The 17,301-nt window shown below is 35.8% G+C and overlaps 1 protein-coding gene across 4 annotated transcripts in view; it reads left to right on the top strand.

Annotated features, from left to right (window-relative positions):
• The window catches only part of RABGAP1 (RAB GTPase activating protein 1), a 177,811-nt gene that overhangs the window by 56,426 nt on the left and 104,084 nt on the right, over positions 1-17,301 (top strand). For all 4 annotated transcript variants that reach the window (XM_054502511.2, XM_054502510.2, XM_054502508.2 and 1 more), the window contains 6 exons: positions 951-1,125; positions 1,781-1,938; positions 7,732-7,842; positions 8,230-8,296; positions 8,958-9,060; positions 10,285-10,454. In XM_054502511.2, coding sequence (XP_054358486.1) covers positions 951-1,125; positions 1,781-1,938; positions 7,732-7,842; positions 8,230-8,296; positions 8,958-9,060; positions 10,285-10,454 — 784 coding nt within the window. The remainder of the gene's footprint in view (positions 1-950; positions 1,126-1,780; positions 1,939-7,731; positions 7,843-8,229; positions 8,297-8,957; positions 9,061-10,284; positions 10,455-17,301) is intronic.

Raw genomic sequence — 17,301 nt, forward strand, 5'->3', positions numbered from 1 at the left:
AGTTGTGCCTTAGTGCCCTGATCGGAGTCTGGAATGTTGTAGGTATCACATAAATATTTTTTGAATAAGTAGATTTTTGAATGAATGCTATCCCTTTGATTTTTTACTGAATGGCATCCTTTTGCTTTTATTCATTTTTTTTTTTTTTTTTTTTTTAGGAGTTAACATTTTGTATAATCTCTGTCCTTATTTTCCATGAATCGAAAAAAAAAAAACTTGTTTCAGTCTGGGAAAAAACATCAGTTTTTTGTTTTTTATTTTTTCATAACAGATTAGGTCGTTTTTAAAGGAGATAATTAGAAGCACAGCTTTGCCCAGGTGCGGTGGCTCACGCCTGTAATCCCAGCACTTTGGGAGGCCTAGGCGGGCGGATCACCTGAGGTCGGAAGATTGAGACCATGCTGGCTAACCTGCCCTGCCTCTACTAAAAACACAAAAAATTAGCCGGGCGTGGTGGCACATCCCTGTAATCCCAGCTACTTGGGAGGCTCAGGCAGGAGAATCACTTGAACCCAGGAGGCGGAGGTTGCGGTGAGCTGAGATCGCGCCATTGCACTCCAGCCTGGGCAACGAGAGCGAAACTTGTCTCAAAAAAAAAAAAAAAAAAAAAAAGCACAGCTTCAGTGATGTATTTTGGTAGTCTAATTTACGTATTAATCTTGTCTTTATTTTGTTGCAGACTATATAAGAAATGTGCTTATTGATATTATTTATACCTTTCTGTTTGCCTCTCTAAAACATGATACCATATGGTTTTTAGTGCTATGGAATTATGTAATCAGTAGCTTCTGGAATTCACATATGACTTACTTATTAAAATTTAAGGCTAATATCAGCATACCAAATATGTGATCTTCTTACTAGAAAGAATGAGTCTCACATCTTAATATAAACGTAGTGCAGATTGTTCATAATTCCTCTTATCTCTCTGTATCTTTTTCTCTGAACAGACTCTTAGATCCTCAGACAAACACTGAAATAGCAAACTACCCTATCTACAAAATCCTCTTCTGTGTCAGAGGGCATGATGGAACTCCTGAGAGTGACTGTTTTGCTTTCACTGAAAGTCATTACAATGCAGAGCTCTTCAGAATACACGTCTTCCGGTGTGAAATACAAGAAGCTGTAAGTCCTCAAGAGAAAACTCTCTGCAAATGAAACTTCACCAGTGTCCTCACTAGCTTGAAATGATTATTTCAAGCTAAATAAATAAATAATGGTATTTATTTATTTATACCATTATATATAAATAAATAAATAAATAAATAATGGTATTTATTATGATCACTCATAAGCCAGATGAAATTCTCTGCTAGTGTTTTAGTGATTCTAGCCTCATGGGCCAAAGTATAAATTAACTAAAAATTTGATTAACTAGAACTTTGTTACTACTACTAAGAATGTCAGAGGAGACCTGTTGGCTACTTTTGATCGGGTTAAGTAGGCATTCTGGTTCTAACATTGACAGATTTGCAAACCATTCTTTTAAATCAAAACTTGTTAGGACTGTTTTCATTGTAATATCTTCAGATAGTTTCTAACAATTTAGGAAATGATTTTTTAATTGGATTTATAGTGCTTACAACCATTTCTTTTTTAAAACCCCTTGTCTGGTCATTTTTAGTGTTGCCCATTAGGCCTAACAAATTAGGTAATTTACCAAAAGAAATAAGTGGGATAAAGATAATTATTGCCCACCAAAGTAGGTAACCTTCCAGCCTTAATAAAGGTATTTTATATCTTTTGATAACAGCCCATTTCCTAACATGTCTGGTTGTAGGTAAGCCGGATACTTTACAGTTTTGCCACTGCCTTCCGCCGTTCTGCCAAGCAGACCCCACTTTCAGCCACTGCTGCACCCCAGACTCCTGACAGTGACATCTTTACCTTCTCTGTGTCTTTAGAAATAAAAGAAGATGATGGTAAAGGTTATTTTAGGTAGGGCATCTTATTTTATTCATGTATTAACATGCTGTGGTTCAGGGGAAATTCTAGGTCAGATTATAACTTTCATACCATAAAATGATTGCTTTTAAAGGGAGGGCTTTTAAAAAAATGTGGGTGATAAAGGAAAATAAATACATAAATTTAACAGAGGCAAAGTTTGAAGAATTTTAAAGCAATTAAAAAAAATTGTCATATTGGGAACATGTTGCTACCTTATTTTAGTCAGATACCAAGTGGCTAACTGCTCATAAAAATATGGCCAAAGCGCCGGGCGCTGTGGCTCACACCTGTAATCCCAGCTCTTTGGGTGGCTGAGGCGGGCGGATCACCTGAGGTCGGGAGTTCGAGACCAGCCTGACCAACATGGAGAAACCTTGTCTCTACTAAAAATACAAAATTAGCCAGGTGTGGTGGCGGGTGCCTGTAATCTCAGCTACTCGGGAGGCTGAGGCAGGAGAATTGCTTGAACCCGGGAGGCAGAGGTTGCAGTGAGCCGAGATCCTGCCACTACACTCCAGCCTGGGCAACAAGAATGGAACTCTGTCTCAAAAAAAAAAAAAAATATATATATATATATATATGGCCAAAGCTTAGTCAGCTGGATTTGTAGCTATATTTGTTTTGCTGATTGTATTTGCTTGTTTTAGTTGGTTGATTTACTTGTATTAATAATCTAAAAATCTTAAGCCTTTTCAAGTCAAGTTTTCCCAGTAAAGTTATCTGCATACATTGGAAGGGGAGAAATAAAGTCTGTGTCTGAAGTCTAATCTTCTGTAGGGTAAGAAGTGACTGATTTTAATTTTTAAATATAATGATAATCCTTTGAGTGGTGGAAAGAACCATGGAATAGAAGTCAAAACTTAGCTTTAGTTTAATTATTGTTACTATTAACAATGTCCCCGTTTCCAAGTTTCTTTACATCTGTCAGTAGTTTCCTCATGTATTAAATGAGGTGGCTAGACTCTAAAACCCTTTCTCACTTTAAAATGTTATGGTTGCAAGATGACTTGATTTTTTAAAATTATAGCCCATGTCACAAAATCATTGTATTATAATCAGTAATTGCATGTAGAAGTCTGTTTCCTCCATGACTACCTCATTAAATTGGTAAAATGAAGTTATATAAAAATATGAATATTTCTAATATTTTGCTTTTAAATTAAGCACGGTGATTGGTTTATTAGATTATTTATTAGAAAAACTGATAATTCTTAGTCTTTCTTCAGACTTTGGAATTGTCATGCCATCTGGTGGCCAATTTAGTGTACAGTGCAACTTAAACATTGAGGAGTAAAGTATGACTCATTGTGCTCTGTGCTTTCTAATTAGATACATTTCTATTCTCTCTCTCTCTCTTTTTTTTTTTTTGAGATACGCTTCACGCTGTTGCTCAGGCTTGAATCAATGGTACAAACATGACTCACTGCAGCCTCAACCTTCTGGTCTCAAGCAGTCCTCCCACCTCACCCTCCTGAGTAGCTGGGACCACGGATGCATGCCACTATGTCTGGCTAATTTTTTTTTAGGTTTTTCTAGAGATGGGGTCTTGCCACATTGCCCAGGTTGGTCTTGAACTCGTGGTCTCAAGTGATAGTCTCGGCTTGTCAAAGTGTTGGGATTACAGGCATGAGCCACCCATTCCTGGCTATTTCTATTCTCAAAGCAATGCTGTGAGGTAGTCCTTCCTGCAGTGTACCTTCCTGCCCTGCAAAGTGAAAATTATAATCTGTATAATTTTAAGTAGTTTTTTACCTTGTTAAGCAACCTTTAAACTAAATATATTTTCTTTCTTATTTTTTGAGACAGAGCGTTGCTCTGTCACCAAGTCTGGAATGCAGTGGCACGATCACGGTTCACTGCAACCTCTGTCTCCCAGGTTCAAGCAATTCTCATGCCTCAGCCTCCTGAGTAGCTGGGATTACAGGCACCTGCCACCACACCCGGCTAATTTTTTCTGTTTTTTAGTAGAGACAGGGTTTCACCGTGTTGGCCAGGCTGGTCTCAAACTCCCGGCCTCAAGTGATCCATTTACCTTGGTCTCCCAGAGTGCTGGGATTATAGGCATGATTCACCGTGCCTGGCCTTTTTTTCTTTATTGAAAATATTTATGTAGCTTTGGTCTGTTAATTCTAATTATTAAATAGGAAAGATTAAGATCCCTCAGAAGTATCAGTATAAATTCCCTTCCTTCTGAAATCAGGCATATTCAAGGTAGAATGATCATAAACATCTCTGTTCTATTTGTTCATACTGACAAAGTGCTACTACAGAAAATCCCTGGATGGTCAGATTTGCTTTTCACGTTAGTTAGGACTTTGTTTTCCTTTTGCTACATGGCTTTACTGAATTTATGGTTTATAATAAATACTGTTGTGTTAACTTAAATATATTATTTAAGTATAATGATCAATATACCTAAATATATTAGGTTAATATATATTATTTAGGTATAATAATAATTATATATTATACCTATAAATTATTTATGTAATAGTTCTATAATTATACCTATTATTATGTAAAACCTATTAATTATATACTTACTATTATACCGAAATATTTATTTTATCTAAATATTATACCTAAATAATTATTATACCGAAATAATTATTATACCTAAATATATTAGGTTAAGACAACAGTACTTTAGATGTGTGAAATCCTAGCAAAATATACCTTGGTTTGTCAGATTTAAACTTGTCAAATGCAGTTCCTCTTACCCAGTAATTCTGTAATACGTATGGAAATTTATCTGCAGAAATAATCATTGAGGTTTTCAAAGAATTATTAACATGAATGTTCTCCAACATACTGTGTATAGTATTAATAGCAAATTTTAAAAGTAGAAATTAAATGTTGAATAGAGTACTAAAACATGTTGGTTTATGGATATTATTTATCCCCTGTCCAACTCTTATTTGTGTATAACACAACACAAGATTTACTATGGTTTTACTTTAACATAAATATAGACAAAGTATGATGAGAATAATTAATGCTCTTCTCATTTCTGAAAAAGTATAATTTTTAAATTATTATTATTATTATTTTGAGACGGAGTTTTGCTCTTGTCACTCAGGCTGGAGTGCAATGGCGCGATCTTGGCTCATTACAACCTCCTTCTCCCGGGTTCAAGTGATTCTTCTGCTTCAACCTCCCGAGTAGCTGGGATTATAGGTGCCCGCCGCCACACCTGGCTACTTTTTGTACTTTTAGTAGAGATGGGGTTTCACCATGTTGGCCAGGCTGGTCTTGAACTCCTGACCTCCGGTGGTCCACCCGCCTCAGCCTCCCAAATTGCTGGGATTACAGGCGTGAGCCACCCTGCCTGGCCAATTTTTAAATTATTATAATTAGAAACCTGCTTCTCCATTTTGCCCATGGGAAAACTGAGCATTTGTTTGTTTGTTGTTGAGACAGGGTCTCACACTTTTTTTTCTTTTTGAGGCAGAGTCTCGCTCTGTCACCCACGCTGGAGTACAGTGGCGCAATCTCGGCTCACTGCAACCTCTGCCTCCCAGGTTCAAGTGATTCTCCTGCCTCAGCCTCCTAAGTAGCTGGGATTACAGACATGTGCTGCCACGCCTGGCTAATTTTTGTGTTTTCAATAGAGACAGCGTTTTACCATGTTGGCCAGGCTGATCTCAAACTCCTGACCTCAAATGATCCACCTGCCTCGGCCTCCCAAATTGCTGGGATTCCAAGCATGAGCCTCCATGCCTGACCTAAATTGAGCATTTTCATTCAAAGTACCCTTCAAAACACTTCTTTTTTGTTTTACTTAATCCACTAACTGTCCTCATGAGATAAACTGGGTAGTTTATATTGTGCTTATTTATAGGTAAAGCCAGGGAAATTAAGCCTGTACTTCAGTTTCTTATTTTATACAATATAAATTAAATACTAAATTCCCTACTTGGATACATTCACATGAGGTAGTTATTAGACCAGAAATATAATCTAGGACCCTGACATTCAGTGAGGTGAACACCCACTGATTACACTCTCCATTCTGCTTCCTGTTACTGCAGCCCTGTAGATTCAGAACACCAGAGACAACTTTCTGTCTGTTGTTGTTGTTTTAAACTGCTGAACAATGGGATTATATTTACTTGAGCATCCAAAGAACATAGAGACCAGTGTATCTATTACAAGTTGAAAATTGAGACCCTTCCATTTCCTTATAGGTGAAAACTCTGTCACAAATATTTAACAGTTTGGTATGCAAAAATTTTCTTTGAACATTTTTGACATTTTTAGAGTTCTTTGCTAAGATTCTTTGATTTTCTAATGGAAGTATTAAAAAATGTTCTTGAATTAGTATAAATAGTAACAAAGTGCAGAAGGGCTTCAAATTAGTATTTCTTTAGGGCTACCTTTAAGTTTGAGTAGGTGTTCAGAGCTTTCATCTAGCCATTTACAGTAGCTACTAATGGTTCTATTGCTATTATCTTAAAGTTGTACAGAAATAAGATACAATTTAGATTTTTTGCATATTGGCTGATGGCCACAGACTGATGTTTACCTTTGAGAACAATGAGCTGGAGAAAGTGGTGTGTGGGAGAATAGGGGATTATTTTGTTAAACTGTCATTTTAAGAACTTTGCTGTGGCTCACATCTGTAATCCCAGCACTTGGGGAGGCTGAGCCCATGAGTTCGAGACCAGCCTGGGCAACATAGCAAGATCTGTCTCTACAAAAAATTTAAAAAATTAGCCAGGCATGGTGGCATGTACCTGTAATCCTAGGTATCCTGGAGGTTGAGGCAGGAAGATAGCTTGAGCCCAGGAGTTTGAGGCTGTAGTGAACTATGAGATTGTGCCACTGTACTGCAGCCTGGGCGACAGATCAAGATCCTGTCTCAAAAAAAGAAAAATAATATTTTTACCTTTTTAATTAAGCTGATGTTTATTAACCTTATCACGAGTTAGTATTTTATAATTATTACATTGGTTTATAATAAAGTTAACAGTGCTTAAGGGAAGTGTTGGGCAACACCTTATTGGCCATATCTTCCTCATTTCTGTTACTTTTTAAAGATACCTTGCTTTGAAACTCAAAAGATCTATGATTAAGTATCTTTTTCTTCATTATATATTTAAGCAAAGAAGGTGATAATAATCTATCTGTAAATCCCAGTGATAAATATAAAGGAAAGAATACTTACTTTTTTGAGTTCTGTATGTCAGATGCCATGAAACATGCTTTACAGCAACAAAAGAGAAAATTAAGGTTATGTTTTGGGGGGCATAGGAGTGATTTTTCTAGCTTTATAAATGCTTTAATGGTTTACCTGCAAATATCAATTTTTTTTTTTTTTTTTTTTTTTTGAGGTATAGTCTCACTGTGTCACCCATGCTGAAGTGTAGTGGCGCAATCTTGGCTCAGTGCAACCTCTGCCTCCCTGGTTCAAGCGATTCTCCTGCCTCAGCCGCCCAAATAGCTGGGACTGTAGGCATGTGCCGTCACACCCAGCTAATTTTTGTATTTTTAATAGAGATGGGGTTTCACCATGTTGCTCAGGCTGGTCTCGAACTCCTGACCTCAAGTGATCCACTCACCTCAGTCTCCCAAAGTTCTGGGATTACAGATGTAAGCCATAGTACCTAGACTCAAATGATGTTTTCACATCAAGAGGCATACAATGATTTTTTTCTTTTTTGTTATTATTTGCAAACCAGGCACAGAAAAGAATCAGAGATTTGAGGTCTTTGTTTAAAAAAATGGTTCTAGTATATGACAAGAAAATGCTTTGCAAAATTAATGAAACATGTTGGTCTACAGTGCAGTTCCCAAAGATAAGGACAGACAATGCTTTAAACTACGCCAAGGAATTGATAAGAAGATTGTCATCTATGTGCAGCAAACAACTAATAAAGAACTTGCCATTGAAAGGTAAGCGTTTTTAGTAAGTTTAGCTTAAATATAAATTTTGGCTTTTATCAATCTAATGGCATAGTTTTACACTGTATTAAAAAATGTATTTCCAAAGTATTTTGTTCCCTAGGAAATTATTTTGTTTACTGAAGTCAGTGCTTCATTACTTTGAAATAGCTACTATAAATAATCAGCTAATATGCTCTCTTCAACTATGTGGTAATAAAAGGCAAACAGAATTAGCTGATCTTGAAGCAAGGATTATTATTTTAGCAACACAAATTTATTGATAATTCTAATGTGTTCTCTTTTCTATCAGCAAGAATTTGTTTTTAAAGTGGCCTAATTTAAATGTTCTTTTGTGTTATCTCTTTTCTTAAATTTATGTCAGTTCTTTTTTTGTAGGTGTTTTGGTCTTCTCCTTAGTCCAGGAAAAGATGTACGAAATAGTGACATGCACTTATTAGATTTGGTAAGAATTTATTTTTATTAGAAAGTTACATACTATTTCCTCAGTAAAGGTTGTTTCACTTTTTCTCATCTGAATCTAGTGTTAAAACAAGTTTAAGAAGGTGATCTTGTAAGCTATAAAAACAATATGCAAAGATAAGATAATTTCCTTTTTCCTGACTAGCTATTTACAAGTCTGACTTTGGATGAGCCTTGGTCTGTTAACTGTGTGGTGGTGATAAAATTCTTGTTTAAGTATTTGAGTACAGTTGATGTGATAATCAAAAGAGAAAATTTATTAAAGAATTATTTATAGACTGTCATGTATCTTACCAATAGTAGGAGTTATTAGTATTATTCCCATTATCTGAAAATCTTTATTTTCAAAACTAAAAATTATATGATGATAATTCACGTGAAAGAAGAATTCAACATTGGATTTAGGTTGTGGATTTTCTTAATGTGTATACAATTTGATATTCATAAGCATTTACATATAACTTCAGGACAGTTGCATAAATAATTGGCACATTTTTTACCATAAATGTAATCATTCACATACACTTATCCTCTTCCATATTCTTATATTTTTGCAGCTTCTGGTTTTTAAAGGCAGCAAGATGGGGATTAACTGTTGTTCACTCACTGTGGCATTCGGGTTTATTTTTACTCTTTTTTTCTAGGAATCTATGGGCAAAAGTTCAGATGGAAAGTCGTATGTTATTACAGGGAGCTGGAATCCAAAATCCCCACATTTTCAAGTTGTAAATGAAGAAACTCCTAAAGGTGATACAGATTGTTGACATCATGAACAGAAATTTTAGTCTCAAGAAGAGACGCAAAACTAAGGACCCCTTCTTTGACCAATATCCAGTGTTTACCTAATTCTGATGAAACCAAAGAATTTGAATAGTTCTTCAGTTTATTATTAAATTTGACCTACAAGCAAAGGATCACTTTTTCCCACTTTTCCATCCTTTTTTTCATTTTTTCCTTCCCCTCTTTCTTTTCTTTCTTTCTATTTATATGCTTATTTACTTACAGACTTATAAGTTTTATTTTTGTACAGAGGTAATCCATGCACATAAATGGTTAAAAATTTCAAAGGATTTATAGGCAAAAGTGAGTCTACCACAGTCCCCAGGGCTCCGTCCCAAAGGAATCACTGTTAGCAGTTTCTTGTGTAGCTCTTCAAATACTCTATGCATAAAGTATCTGGAAGATATTTCATATGCTTTTTGAATGGCGTTTAATAGCTGCGTATTATCCCATTCTGAAAATATAATTTGCTTAATAAATGCTTCTTATTGAGCATTTTCCCCCCTTCAGTTTTTTGTTATTAATAGCACTATAGATAAATAGTTAAAGGATATAAACAGACCATTCAAATACCATTGTTAACCAAATTTAAAAATTGAGAAGTTTCAGTGTTGATGAGGGTGACATAAAGAAGTCATATGCCACTTGTGCAGAACAATCTGACTGTACAGTGGTGTTTTTTGTTTTTATTTTTTATTTTTTATTTATTTATTTTTGAGACAGAGTCTCACTCTGTCACCCAGGCTGGAATACAGTGGCGCAATCTTGGCTCACTGCGGCCTCCACCTCCCGGGTTTAAGTGATTCTCCTACCTCAGCCTCCCAAGTATCTGGGACTACAGGCATGCGCCAACATACCTGGCTAATTTTTGTATTTTTAGTAGAGACAAGGTTTCACCATGTTGGCCAGGCTGGTCTCATGGGCTCAAGTTATCTGCCTGCCTTGGTCTCCCGATGACAGTACAGTTTTAAAAGCTTTACAGTATATACTACTGTCAGTTACTTTAAATTAATTCTCAATATGGAATTTGTTTTTGAAACCAGTTGTCTAATTATTTTACGTGTTTAATTGATGGTTCAGTTAAGGTATTTTGAAAGTTTATAATAAAAGTAATAGTTTCTATGGAATCTTATGAGCAAATATATTTGTGTTTCTGATTTACCTCTTCAGCGTCTCTCTTTCTCTGTTTAGATAAAGTCCTGTTTATGACCACAGCTGTAGATTTGGTAATAACAGAAGTACAGGAGCCTGTTCGATTTCTCCTGGAGACAAAAGTCCGCGTTTGCTCACCTAATGAAAGATTATTCTGGCCCTTCAGCAAACGTAGTACTACTGAAAATTTCTTTTTGAAACTAAAACAGGTACTGTATTTTTCTATTAATATAGAAGGGGGAATAAGAAAGGCGAAATCACGTGTGAGGCTGATTTCTAAGCCCTCAGATCTTTAAACAGTCATGTGTATTTTAAATATATTAAGAGGAAAAATTATATTTTTCATATTTACCCACCTGCTTATCATTTTCACTGCTCTTCGTTTCTTCCGAAAGATCCACATTTCCATTTGGTCTCATTTACTTTCAACCCGAAGAACAGCATTTCTTTTAGTGTAGATCTGTTAAAGGTGTATTCTCTTAAACTTCTCTAGATGAAAATGTCTGTTTTTGGCTTTCATCCCAGTAGGATATTTTCACTGGATAGGATTCTGGTTGACTTTTTTTTTTCTTTAAAGATGTCATTCCTGTTCTTCTGGCTTTCATTTTTATTGTTGTTGTTGTTTGTTTGTTTGTTTGTTTTTGAGACGAAGTCTCGCTCTGTCACCACCCAGGCTGGAGTCCAGTGGCGCAATCTTGGCTCACTGCAACCTCCGCCTCCCGGGTTCAAGTGATTTTCCTGCCTCAGCCTCCCGAATAGCTGGGACTACAGGTGTGTGCCAGCGTGCCCGGCTAATTTTTTTTTTTGTATTTTTAGTAGAGACAGGGTTTCACCATGTTGGCCAGGCTGGTCTTGAACTCCTCACCTCAGGTGATCCGCCCGCCTCAGCCTTCCAAAGTCCTGGGATTACAGACATGAGCCACCTTGCCCAGTCAGCCCTTCCATTGTTTTTGATGAGAAGTCAGCATTCATTTATGTTATTGTTCCTCTAGGTATAATGTGTCATTTTCTTCTTGCTGCTTTTAAGATTATTTATCTTTGGTTTTCAGATGTTTAACTGTGACATGATTAGGTACGGTTTTCTTTCGGTTTATCCTGCTTGGGATTTGTTGGGGTTCTTGCATTTTTACATTTATGCTTTTATTTTTAATTAAAAAAAATTTTTTTTTTTAAACCAGATTTGGGGAGAATCTGGCCCATTATTTCTTAAACTTTTTTTTCCTCCCCATCTCTCTTCTCTTTGATTCTGGGATTGTAATTATGTGTATTTTAGAGCTTTTGATACCTGTGAGGCTCTATTTTTTCCCAGTCTTTTTACTATTTTCTTCAGATGGGATACTTTCCATTAATATGTCTTTAAGTTCACTGATTTTTATCAACTTCTAATCTGTTAGAGTCATTCAATGAATTTTAAAAACATTTTCTGTATTTTTTGTTTTTAAAATGTCTTTGTGGGTTTTTTTAATCTCTGTTTTCTCTTGATTTCCTATTTGTTCTTTTACATTGAGCGGGTTTTCTTTTAAATCCTTAAGCATAATTACGGTACAGCCACTTTAGAATTTTGCCTGCTAATTTTCATGTATAATGATGCACATTTTTGTTTCTTTGTAATTTTGGATTACAAGTTAAACATCTTAAGTGATACATTGTAGAGACTGTATTCTGTTACTTTCTTCTGAAGAGTCTTTTTTTTTTTCTTAAATCAGGCAGTTAACTTGATCAAAGTTAAACTTCATACTCTGTCTTTTCTGTGGGTGGGTAGCAGCTAAAATCTCTGTTCCAATCTTTTACTCTTTTTTGGCCCCCAGTTGTTCTACCACCTACTGCTTCCATTTTTACTTTCCTTTGTAGCAAAACTCCTTGGAAGATATCAAGGTCACCACTGATATAAATTGCTAATCTGAGTCCTCATCTTGACCTGTCTGTGGCATTTGCTATAGATGATTACTTTCTTTTCCTTACTTTCTTTTCCTTAAAGCTCCTCTTTCTCTTAGTTCTCAGCACATCTCAAACTTAGCATGTCCAAAAAGGTTTATTATCTCATCTCCATCTAATCACTTCTCACCAGCTAGAGTACAGTAATCCTCATCTGAGTCATCATTTATAGCAATAGCCTTTTTTTTTTCTTTTTTAAAATATAGATGGGGGATTTGCCATGTTGCCCAGGCTGGTCTTGACCTCCTGGGCTCAAGAAGTCTGTCTACCTCAGCCTCCCAAAGTGCTGGGATTATAAGGCATGAGCCACCACACCTGGCCTAGCAGTAGCCTCTTTACCCATCATACTGTTTCTGTCTTTGTCCCCTCTTGATTTCTTTTCATCATAATAGTAGCCTAAGGTCAGATCTTATCACTTTTCTGCGTAAAACCCTCCAGCCTTGTTTTACTCAATAAAAGCCAAAGTTTTACTCAGTAAAAGCCAAAGTTCTGGGATTACGGGCTTGAGCCACCGTGCCTGACCTTATTTTTTATTTAGTAGAGACGGGGTTTCACTATGTTGGCCAGGCTGGTCTCGAACTCCTGACCTCGTGATCCACCTGCCTCGGCTTCCCAAAGTGCTGGGATTACAGGTGGGAGCCACCACGTCTGGCCCTATTTTTTATTTTTTTAACCAGACTTTTACATACTGATAATGCCATGTAACATACTTTTATATTGTTTATTATCTATTTTGTATATTAGAGTCCTCTACTAAGGAGAGATTCTTAATCTGTCTTATTCGCTGACTTATCCCAAGTACCTGGAACGTAGTAGTTCTCAATAAATATATGTTGAATTGATTTTATTTACATGCAACTTCTGTTTTCTATTATATAAAATGAAAGTGTTGTATGTGGGGCTTACTTGAATATACTTTTCTATATTACATTTTTTTATTTCGATAGCAAGAATTTTGATTCTAGTGTACCCAAGTTAGCCCTATTGGGTATATTTAGAAAAAGGAAATAAGCAGAGCAGGCATGGACACTTCTTTTCAGTGTTGTCCTAAGAGACAGAAAGTAAACCTGAGTCCCAGCACTATTCTCCCAGCTCTTCACTGTAGCAGGAGCAGAGGATTAGCACGGGGTCATCATCTAGAACTTGAATTTGGAGTCAGAGCACATGGATTTTACCGCTAGCTTGTTAACTTTGAGCAAGTTCCCCCAACTCTCTGAGTCTCAGTTTACTAAATTGTAAATTGGCAGCATAATAGAATCTTCCTTATAGTGCTATTGTGGCATTAAATTAAAAACTATACAACATGCTTAGAATAGTTCCCAGTACATAGTAAGTTCTCCCTACATATTTGCTGTTATTATTGAGAAGGATTATACAACCTCTGTGGGACACCAAATTAATAAAAAAGCACTAAGTCATGAAATCAGAACAGCATTGATTATTTAGATGGAGGGTGAGCCCCGGGAGAAGAATGCATCAGAAATTAAACCAGTTTACAAACATCACTTTGAAAGTTTAGAGATTAAGAGAGAATGATCTTTAAATGTTTCTAGATGGTCTGTAATCCCAGCCTTTGGGAGGCCGAGGCGGGCGGATCACCTGAGGTTGGGAGTTTGAGACCAGCCTGACCAACATGGAGAAACCCCGTCTTTACTAAAAATACAAAATTAGCCAGGCGTGGTGGCGCACGCCTGTAATCCCAGCTACTTGGGAGGCTGAGACAGGAGAATTGCTTGAACCCAGGAGGTGGAGGTTGCATTGAGCTAAGATCACGCCATCGCACTCCAGCCTGGGCAACAAGAGCAAAACTCTGTCAAAAAAAAAAAAAAAGTTTCTAGATGGTAAATAGAAATTAGTTATATATATATTTTTATTTTATATATATATATATTTACTTACTGGCCTGAGAATAGTTGTATAATAATTTTTAGTAAAAGTTGTATGTAAAAATATTTCTGTTTAATTAGCGTTCTAATAACCCTTTAATCTCATTTTAGTGAACATAAATAAGATTCCCCTGATCTTGCATTTCCTTTTGACATCTAATGTTATACAACCTTGGATTCAAAGATTGCATGGGTTTACAAGGTTTTGTGGTTGAGTATAGAAGAATATATCTTTCTATGGAAACAAATTTATTTAATTTTATTTTTAAAAATTTATTTTTTATTTTTAGCAACCATAATCAGAGCTGCATGTTAATTCAATGTAAAACTTTTAAAATATTCTCATACAGTATGTTATTCAAATAATAACATAACTTCTATTAATAACTTAATTTTTTTTTAGTTAGGCTAAAAAATGACTTGACAGGGTAAACTAGCCAAAAACATACCTGAGATGCAGCCTAAGAGACTGCTGTGGACTCTTTGTTAAGGCTACAAACTAAACTTAAGCCGAGTTTTCACTATTTTCTTTGCAAAAAGCAGAAGTGTGTATGTGGAAGCTCGGGGGACAGCAGGAAATTCCTGATGATAATCTTATGTTTCTCCTTATTTGGATAAGTCTTTGTGTTTGTGTGGGGATTTAGGGGGAGTGCTAGGGAGTGGGAAAGGAGAGGTAGAATGGGAAGAATTTGAACAACTTTTCGCTGTCTTAAAGCATTTAGAACACTGTTAATCTCACCCCTTGTAACTTAATAAACTAAATTTATTCCCTCTTTTACATTCATGGCATTAAAAAGTAATTGAGGTTCAACTGTGACCATCATTGTCTTGGCTACTTCACTTTTTAAAATCTTATGTAGTTTTCACAGTGATTCAATGAGGATAAATAGTATTTTCACTTTATAGATGAGGAAACTGAGATCCAAAGATATTTAGCAGTAGATTTTATGGGATGTTATATGAACAAAACATATAGCTAAGCCTTTTAAAAGTCTCAGCCAGGACACTCTCCAGAGAAACATGCTACTTTTGTCTTTTCATCTATAAGAGTATTTTTAGGATTTACTGAAATTAAGCATAATTTAAAATTTTAACCATTTTCAGTTCTCCTTAGACTGCAAAGGAAACAATGCTACAAAGCAAATTTAAGAATATACAACATACTGCATTTCTGTTTTTTGCTGCCAGTATAGGAAAATAATATGTAAATGCTTTTTAAGATGTGTTTAAAAATTGATTCTTTTTCCTTTCACTAAAATTATCTGGTGACTCAGCAATTCCTTTTATCCTGGAAGCCTTCCCATCTGTGAGACTGTTATATTAAGATAGCATCATAGTAGAGAAGAAACTAAAAATTAGTAGGGACAGGAGGATTGCTTTCTTGGACTTAAATTTTCTTATGCTACTTACTGAAAGAGCAAGAAAATGATCTAACGAATAGATTTTCCAATAGTGACATAAGGCGAACAAAAGACCAATTAAACATTCTTATAACTATAGAATAATGTAATTTTTATTGCCAATTAAACTATAGGGGTCTTAAAATCTTTCATAAAATTACTGTTTTATAAATGAAGAAGCTGATATCTGAAAGACTAAGTGGTATGGCCAAGGTTGTACAGATAATTAGTATAACTATAACTGGATACACGGGCCTCTTATTTTAATTTGCTGAGAGTGTATGTGTGTGGCATACACATTCCTCTCAAGATAAAAATATCCAAATGCTTTCCACTCCACTGCTGAATTGAGAGGTGTGTGATATTAGGTTGTTCCAGTATTTCTGATGGGAAGTGTGATCACTTAATTAAGGTGGTGACCACTGGATCTCTCCTTTGTAAAATAGGGTTTTTCTTGACACTTAGCAAGTAATCTTTGGGGGTGACACTTTGGCAACTTCCAAATATCCTGTCTCTCAACAACGTATTTTTTGTTTTTTTTTTTCCTTCACTCTGTCGCCCAGCCTGGAGTGCAGTATTAAAAGCACGGCTCGCTGTAGCCTTGACCTCCTGGGCTCAAGTGATCCTCCTGCATCAGCCTCCCAAGTAGCTGGGATCAAGGTGCACTACTATGGCTGGCTAATTTTTTAATTTTTTGGAGAGACGGAGTTTCACCATGTTGCCCAAGCTGGTCTCAAACTGGAGTTCAAATGATACTCCCACCTCAGCCTCCCAAAGTGCTGAGATTATAGGCATGAGCCACTATGCCCAGCCAATAACTAATTAACTAATATTTTTAGTATCTGTTGGTGATACTTACCTGATTCAGTTGAGTTCATTCACATATTTTCATTAATAATTTGACATTACAGTATTTTCTTTTAAAAATATTTATATGCATATATTTTATTTACAGTAACAGTAAATAATTTATTTGCCTTATCTTCATCAAAATCTAAAAAAGTCAGCCAGGCACGGTGGCTCATGCTTGTAATCCCAGCACTTTGGGAGGCCGAGACAGATGGATCACCTGAGGTCAGGAGTTCAAGACCAGCCTGACCAACATGGCGAAACCCCGTCTCTATTAAAAATACAAAATTAGCTGGGTGTGGTGGTGCACATCTGTAATCCCAGCTACTCGGGAGGCTGAGGCAGGAGAATCACTTGAACCTGGGAGGTAGAAGTTGCAGTGAGCCGAGATTGCACCATGGCACTCCAGCCTGGGCAACAAGAGTGAAACTCTATCTCAAAAAAAAAAAAAACAAACTAAAAAAGTCTTGCAGTTAATAATAGAATTATTGAGTGAAATTTAAGATTCTATGGAACTTCTTTTTGTCCTTTGAATATGTTTCAGTAAGATTATAAAATGGTTGCTGTTTAAAAATCACTGGGAATAATTTTTTATTGTGGTTCTGTTACCATTGGACATATAATTAGGTTCATTTGTTTCCATTTATTTTAGCTTAGGGACTTGGGATTTTTTTTTTCCTTTTTATTTTTTTGAATATATAAAATACTTATAAATGTCATAATTATGTAGAAATGTATACTCAGAAGTCTGCTTCCATTTGTATCTCCTTACCTCCATACCCATAGATAACAATTATTATTGGTTTATGGTTTATTATCCCGATTTCATTTTTGTGAAGATAAAATTCTATATATTTTTAACTTCCTTCTGAAATAAAAATTAGCATACTCCATATGTCTTATCCTATACATTGCTTTTTAAACTTAATATATCCTGGGGATCATTCCACATCAGTACATAGAGATTTCCTCATTTCCGTTTTAAT

The sequence above is a fragment of the Pongo pygmaeus genome, chromosome 13, assembly GCF_028885625.2.
Source record: "Pongo pygmaeus isolate AG05252 chromosome 13, NHGRI_mPonPyg2-v2.0_pri, whole genome shotgun sequence".
NCBI classification, from domain to species: domain Eukaryota; kingdom Metazoa; phylum Chordata; class Mammalia; order Primates; family Hominidae; genus Pongo; species Pongo pygmaeus.